Source organism: Lupinus angustifolius, chromosome LG04 (genome assembly GCF_001865875.1).
Source record: "Lupinus angustifolius cultivar Tanjil chromosome LG04, LupAngTanjil_v1.0, whole genome shotgun sequence".
NCBI lineage: Eukaryota > Viridiplantae > Streptophyta > Magnoliopsida > Fabales > Fabaceae > Lupinus > Lupinus angustifolius.
The window spans coordinates 13,670,271-13,678,347 of NC_032012.1; the positions used below are offsets into that span (position 1 = coordinate 13,670,271).

General features: G+C 27.8%; 1 protein-coding gene across 1 annotated transcript; it reads right to left on the bottom strand.

The window, feature by feature from the left end:
• On the bottom strand, positions 2,459–4,371 carry LOC109345919 (pectinesterase-like). Its single transcript, XM_019585199.1, has 2 exons — positions 3,327–4,371; positions 2,459–3,189 (listed from the first exon to the last, which is right to left on the bottom strand). The coding sequence occupies exons 1-2, from the start codon at positions 4,300–4,302 to the stop codon at positions 2,501–2,503; spliced, it is 1,665 nt and encodes a 554-aa protein (XP_019440744.1). The 5' UTR covers positions 4,303–4,371; the 3' UTR covers positions 2,459–2,500.

The following is an 8,077-nucleotide window of genomic DNA, read 5'->3' on the forward strand; positions in this document are numbered from 1 at the left end:
ATTGTACAAAAATTGATGAATTAAAGAACATATAAGTGGACAGACCCATAAATTTAATGTCTTAAAGTTTTGGATCAAGATGTGGTGTAAAACCGATTTCTATACTTCTTTTACTTAACCTACTGAGGAATATTGTAACTCATGAATAAAGATCTCCTAACACATCATTATGATATACTTCATCTCTAAGCCAAAAAACTAATCTTCCATTCCCTCTACATTCACCCAAGATCACCTAAAAAAACAATTGTGTTTCCATCATTAGGAACATCAACCACTACTAAGATTCACATGACTATCATTCACCAATTGTCATCGCTGCGAATTACAATTAAAGTATGTGTGGATCTTTGTTCTGAGGATGATAGGTTAATATCATGAACAAAAACATTCCTTAAATTATTGATTCCTTTTTGCACATGTATTTTAAATCATTAATATTAGTTGTAATTATATTTTTCCATATGTTTTTAAAAGAATAAAATTGTAGGATTACAAGTTTTTTTGGGTTAAAATTAGCTTGTATCAGTTAGCTTGTAGATCAAAACTTACATGTCCGGTAAAATTAGTCATAAAAGTAGTTGAAATTTATAAAATGACTAAAAACAATAAGTAATATTATATTATTTGCTTAACTAACTATTAATTTATTACTTAGATAACTAAATGATTCATTATAATAAATTAATCAATTCATAGTTGTGAGGTTTTATGCTAGTCATGAAAATATTTAGAGAGAGGATATACTTATTTTACATCTTAGCCATCAATTCTAAAAAAATCTAATTGTTTAGATCTACTCAATAATTCAAACCATTGAATTTCCCTAAAATTGATAGCTAAAATGTGAAGTAAGTGTTTTAACCATACTTTTGAAGTAAGTGGACCCCTCCCAAATATTTATATATTTATCGTAAAAATTAAAGTTAGTTTTAAATTTTATTTGAGTTTAAGATAGTAATGTATTTTGATAAAATATTGAAAGTAAAATTGATATATGAATAAATATCTCTCAAAAGCTACATGTTCCATTTTTAAAATTATAAGTCCCCTTTAGTTTTTGTGTAACAAACAACTCTATTCCTAATTAACTATGAATTAAAAACTCACAAACTATTTAATAAGGTATGGATGTTATTTATCTCAACTTGCTATCTCCAATCTTATTCCATCAAATAGTATAGTGCTACCTAATGTTCTATTACATGTTTAAGCAAGAAGAATGAAAGTTCACAAGAATATTGAATATTTCTTACGACATAGTACTTGATTGGTACATATGAAAGTTTGTAGTTGTAGTTTTTTTTTAAAAATAAGCCTAAATTTATAATATAAGAATGTTTCACTATTTAGATTATAAATTCAACTTATTTTTGTGGGAAAAGAAGCAAAAAAATAAGCTTAAATTTATTATAAATCCAGTTATTTATTTCAAAGTTGACTTATTTTTTATATTGAAATGTCAATTCTCATTTTACCCTTAATTTCAAGGTTACCTTCCTTTTTCATTTACACTTCCACCAAACTCCATATTATAAATATATGTCATGTTGCTTTTAAATATTGATATCGATTTTTCCACTTTCCATTTTACCAATCATAAAACTTGACATTTGTGTATTATTTATATTGTGAATTGTGTATTTCAAATTTAGCAACTTCTATTTATTTGTCTGTCATGTTGTTTTTAATATTGATATTGATTTTTATACTGTATTTTATTTTAATATATATTTTCTAGCATTTGTCATACAATATTAAAAATTAAAAAAATATAGTAAAAATATACATGATGATAAATATTAAAAAAATGTATATTTAAAAAATAGTATAAAAAACAATCAAAATAATCATATCATAAATAAACAACTTCATATATTTTTTTGTAATTTACTATCTAAAATCAATATTTCTAACTTACCCAAACAAAAATATTAGTTTATAACTTTATATTCAGTTTTCACTGAAGATATTAAACATAAACATATTATAATCTTAACATAAAATAATCTTAACATATTATAATCTCACATTTTATAAATTAAAACTAAAATCAAAATTCACACTAAACACACACATACTAAGATGAAATTCTTAGATGACGTTACCCTATATTATTGCACAGGAAAGAGTGGGAGACATCCAAATTGGGAGATGTATCTCCGTCCACTAGCTACCATCATAGAATGAGAATTAAAATGCTCATTGTCATTAGGAATGAGGATCACCTTTTTTATGCTGGTTGGTAGTGTTTGATTGACTTGATACACGGGGACGTGGTTTTTTAGAGATAGAAGATCCTCATTCTTGTCATTAGATTCTAGGAGCCCCACTTTACACCCATTTTAGATGGCGAAGATATAATAATGTTGAATGAAAAACATGTGCATTATTAGAATTACAAGTATAAATATGGTATGCAGAGAAAATTACATGAAGCTTAATCTACTACGACTTTTCCAATAATTGTACATAAGCAACTTTAATTTGGTGTTATTAATTATATAGACACCTGAAAAGGAACACTAGTTTGAGGCAACCAAAAATCTCCATCCAAGAAGGTAGAGACAGTAAAATTAAGTGCATCATTAGCATTGATAACATGATATCCCAACCATGTTACACGATTTTGAGTATTTGAACCAGGTCCCATGTTATTATATTCTGCATAGTATGAAGTGTTTAGTGCAAAATCTCCATTCCATTCATGCCATCCTTCAGGAGCTATCAAATTATCCATGAAACATTCCATATACACTGTTCTTGAGTACTCCTTCCATGGCCTTCCAAGGTATGTTTTCACACTACTAACCATTGGAGCCAAATCATTATCAGCTTTTATTATTCCATTTTGTATTGAAATACCAGTGTTTTGATTTGGATCACTACGACCTTGAGCAGTGATAGCATTGAATTGTTGACTCATTGGAAGACGAGGATAAAAGTTACAACTTTGAAAAACAACTGCTGCATTTCCAAATATGAAATCAACTGTTCCATATATGTCACATTCACGATAGAATTGTCTCAATGAATGTGTGTATAAAGTGTCTTGATACCCTTCAAAGCTGCAACTATAGAATGTGGACATATCTGCTCCATTTCTTACTGCAACTGCTTGGTGTTTGCTTGGTCCAGCAGTGTTGCGAAATGTTATGTTAACTGCTACAAACCCTTGTGCTACCACAGCTGCAAATTCAATGATAATTAAATATGAATAGTGAATGATGCAGTTACAATGTAAAAAAGTCTATATAAATTATCATATATGCTCTTAAATTTATCATATATTAATGTTTCTATATATATATGTTTATGTAGCTTACCAAATGTTGCTGAGTTGAAAGTTGTAAAACCATCCACGACATTGTGATCACCAGTAATAATAGTCTGATTGATTCCATCTCCAATCAGCATCAAGAACTTTTTGTTTTTGGCAATAGATACATACTCTTGATATACTCCTTCAGTGATAAAAATGATGAAGTAACCATCACTAGCAACTGTGTTATTTGGTGCAGCATCTATGGCATCATTGATAGTTGTGAAGTTTCCACTTCCATCTTTACTAACAACTACAATATCCTTTACTACTATACTTTCATTATCATCCATTGTTTGAAGTAGTTTTCTCCCATTGCCTTTTGAAGAATCATAGATGGCACGTACTTGGTTTTGGAAATTTGATTGACTTGTATGGTTTTCCGATGATGTTGAGTTTTTATTCTCAGGAACCCAAGCCTCTTTGAATAATGCAAGGGATACACTGTTAAGCTTCATATCATTATAGAGAGAGGAATAAAGATCATTTTTCACTCTTGGGTCTGAAGTTGAGGTTTCTAGGCTATCTAAACAAGTTTGTTGATTTGTCAAAGTAGCACTAAGAAATGTGTGAAAATCTTCAACTTGAGATGTGGTAAGAACATTGCTAGATTTTTCAATCACATCATAAGTGTTTGATAAGTATTCAAAATTAAGTTCAGAGAGGAATTGACAATCTTCAAGAGCACGAACTGTGATTTGAGAGAAAGATGAGAAACCTTTATAATAAGAATAGACTAAGTTCAAGAAGTTACGTGACTGTGACAAAGATTTTCTGATGGAAATGTTGCAATAGTCAAATGTGGTGCCATTTTGATTAGCAAGCACAGTTTGGCAATAAGAAGGGTATAAAGTATAGTTGCAAATAGTTTGTGGTGAAACAATTGATGCTGCATAGTTATTTGCTATGGATAAGGATGGCATGAAAGAAAGTAGAAGTGAAACATGCAAAGCAAGAATGGTTAAGTTCTTGAAAGCCATTGATATTTTGGACAAAGTAGTTAAATGTTGTGGCCTTAGAGAAATGGATTGATGGGTATATATGAAATGCATGGCTAATTGTGTTTCTTATATAGACATGAGATTTTGTATTAGTAAATGATTAATTAGTGTCAATCAAGGAATGAATGCATTGCATATTGGAAGTCAACTACAAGAATTTGGGTTGCTAAGTTGTTGGTGTTGGTGATTAAGAATATTGGATGAACATTCACTAATAATAGTGCATGTATGCAAATATTCATATGGGTTATACTTAATTGTTAAAGTATCAAATAAGAGGCATATATTTGGTACATGACTCAGATCAATTGGATATGGTTTTAGTTTGTCAATGGTTGGGTTGGTTCCTAGCAATTTTACTAAAAAAGATATTTGAATAACTAATTTGGTGAGTACAGAAAAACGTGATAACATTATCAATCTTGTGTTGTAATTATAAGTGTGAAAGAAATTTAATTTTGGTGAGTTTTAAGAGAAATAATGTGTCATCTTAGCTCATACATATTTATATCATTTATTGTTAATGATTGAATTAAATTTATAGTTATAATATATATAAAAAAGTATTGTGTAACGATCTAATTTTTTAATTTTCTATTTTGTCATTAATATTTTTTAATTTCTACAAAAATAAAACATATAATCATAGATAACCACAATCAAAATACAATTGCAAGTATAATTTAAAGAAGAGAATCCACGTACTCCAAGAATAAGTTTAAAAAACTTATTTAACATATTTGTCATCAATTCTAGGGAAATCCAATAATTTAAATTATGAAGTAGATATGAACCATTACATTTCTTTAGAATTGATGGCTAAAAGAAATAAATTTTTTAAACTTACTCTTGCATTAAGTGGATTCTCTCTTTAAAGTATATCCAATTAAAATTTATAATATAAAATACATCAAATACAAAAAATAACATTCTGATTATATAAAATAAAATATATAAAAGTTAAATATTTAGTTTCATAAAATAAAAATATAGGTTGAAAGACATGTCTATATACTATTTATAAAATTAATGGGCCGAAAAACACTATTTCCTTTATGAAGTGATAAGTTCAGTATTAGACGAGGATTACGACACATGATAAGTTATTTTTTTCAACGACTATAATTTAAATTATTTTTAAATAAAAATAAAAAATAAATTTTGTTTATCCTCTTTATCGAGTAGTGAAGAGGAGCTCATCCCATACCAAATAGGATAATTTCAGTTTTTTTTATATTTCATCCTCATACGTGTCTACCACTCAAGGTCCCTATAGGCTCTTAGTGCATGTACATGGAAAATGTATTAGTCTAATTTGACATTCTTAACTCTGATTATGCTTTTTGAGACTTGGAATTTTTAGGTAGAGGTTCCTTGTGACTATAGAATAAGAATACCCACAATCTCTAAACGATTCTACTTACAAATTTTCAAGTTAAACAAATTGCTAATAAGAGCTATTAGGTACATAACTAATCTTATAGTAAATTGGATATAGTTTTTGATTGTTAATGATGGGGTTGGTTTCAGACAATCTCAAGATAAAGGAATGTATATTTATTTTAGGAAGATTTGACATAATCATTTGGTGTGGTTGATATATATTTGGACTAAATCACAAATGTTTAACAAGGAAACACTAAGTAGGTGAATGTTATACCAAACTATTAAGAATATTTTTAGTCCTTTTGTTTACATTGAAACACGTGTCTACCAAACACTGCCCCGACACACATAATGTCTATGTACACGACTCACGCATAATAGGTACTTAATCAGCTAGATTAGATTAAAGTAAGAAGTGAACCAAAGGGCGTGGAGAATTTGTATTAATAAATATCATGGAGAAATGTCAGGATCACATTAACTATTTTATATTTGGGAAATTATATTTGACAATGTGGAAAAAGTAACCATAAGTTATGTCCTCTAAAAATATGTGTTAAAGCTTGAATTACTTAAAACAAATTGGTGGACATCATTTTAGACTCAAAATTAACTTTAGGAATCAAAATATAGTGTATACCGACTGATGACTGATTATTATTTTTTATAGGTAAAGTTTTAGATAGGGAGGGGAAAAAGAGAAATTGTGCATTTGTGGGGGTTTGAAATAAAAAATACTCATATTTTATATCTACAGCTCTATCAACTAAGCAAATCTTGTTGTGATTTAGTTTGCATTATGGTATATGTTAGTTATCTTTAAGCATGAATAAATTTCATTAGCCAACATTATGTTTTCATGCAGGTTATATTTATATTCATAAATACATAAGCGTTGTTATACATAAGCATTGCTATACACACACTTTAGTATGCAATCTATATATGCAATGTTATGTAATACTAGTTTCCAAACTTAATTTGCAATCTTTTTATTTTTTATATACATAAATATGTATATGTTGGGCAATATATATATATATATATATATATATATATATGATGTGCAAGAATTTATATGAGCCATTTCATGTTAATGTGAATGAAATATATTTAGTATAATTGATATACATGACATTGTGTCATTATGAGTGTGGTTAATCTGTTTTAATATGTGTAGGATCATATTTGATTTAGAATTATATTATCATATTATTTTTGTTAATCATTAAAATGATCAAATGTAAAAGTTTTAATTCCAAGAATGTACTCTTTATAATGACTCATATTGTTTTTCTTTTGTCTGGTAATTATTTTTTAATTAGTTGATGAAATATGTTGCCATAATATTTATTATGGAAATTGTTTTGATTAAAATTACACAGTTGTTAGTATGATATTATTTATATGAATTGTGATTGGTCTAAAGGAAAATACAGTTTGACCAAATAATAACATACATGTGATGATAAATATGTAACAATTATAAAATAGTTTCATGTGAGTAATATATAGTCGGTCCAAAGAAAGATTATTATTTGACAGATCTAATTGTTAGTATTTAATCATTACATTTAGAGTACTATTTACAACTTAATTTCGCTGTCCGAAGACTATAAATTGATGTGCTGGGTATCTTGTGATGAGTCTATCATCTGAACATGTATTGGTGTATATATTACATGATATGTTTGTTTATATGCGAACATGTTTTTAATTTCTGTTCTATGGATTCAATGTCTAATGCTAGTGCTACAAGTGTTTCTGCTCAAGTTAACAGTAACCAATGTTGAAAGGACAAACGTTAAGGTCTACAAGGAAGTCATAGAAATTATTATCGGTTGTATGGATTTAGATCTGACACATCATATTTAAAAATTCACTATCACATTGGATAATCTCGATGAAGTTAAAATTGAAAAATGGGAATGCTCTAACCAAATGCTCCTAATGATCATGAAACGCTATATTCCAGAAGCGTTTTGGGACTACATTTTTTAGTGTCAAAGTGCAAGGAAGTTCCTTGAAGAAATTAAACATTACTTTACCAAAAATTAAAAGATAGAGATGAGTAACATTTTGGCTAAATTCATTTCCATGAAGTATAAAGACAATGAGAACATAAAGAAGTACATTATGAAAATGTATAATCTAGAATTAAAACTCAAGTCATTAAAGTGATTAAACATGTAAGTTTTAATTTAAAGAATGTATTCTTTATAATGGACTCATATTGTTTTCCTTTTGTGTGGTAATTACTTTTTAATTAGTTAATGCAATATATTGCCAAAGTAACCTCTATTATGAAAATTGAGTTGATTAAAAATTACACTTAAAGTAGTATGATATTATTTATGTGAATTGTCAT

Coding starts and splice junctions, on each gene's coding strand:
- LOC109345919 (XM_019585199.1), bottom strand. CDS start 4,302: ATGGCTTTCAAGAACTTAACCATTCTTGCTTTGCATGTTTCACTTCTA. Junction 3,190..3,326: donor TTTCAACTCAGCAACATTTG/GTAAGCTACATA, acceptor TTGAATTTGCAG/CTGTGGTAGCACAAGGGTTT.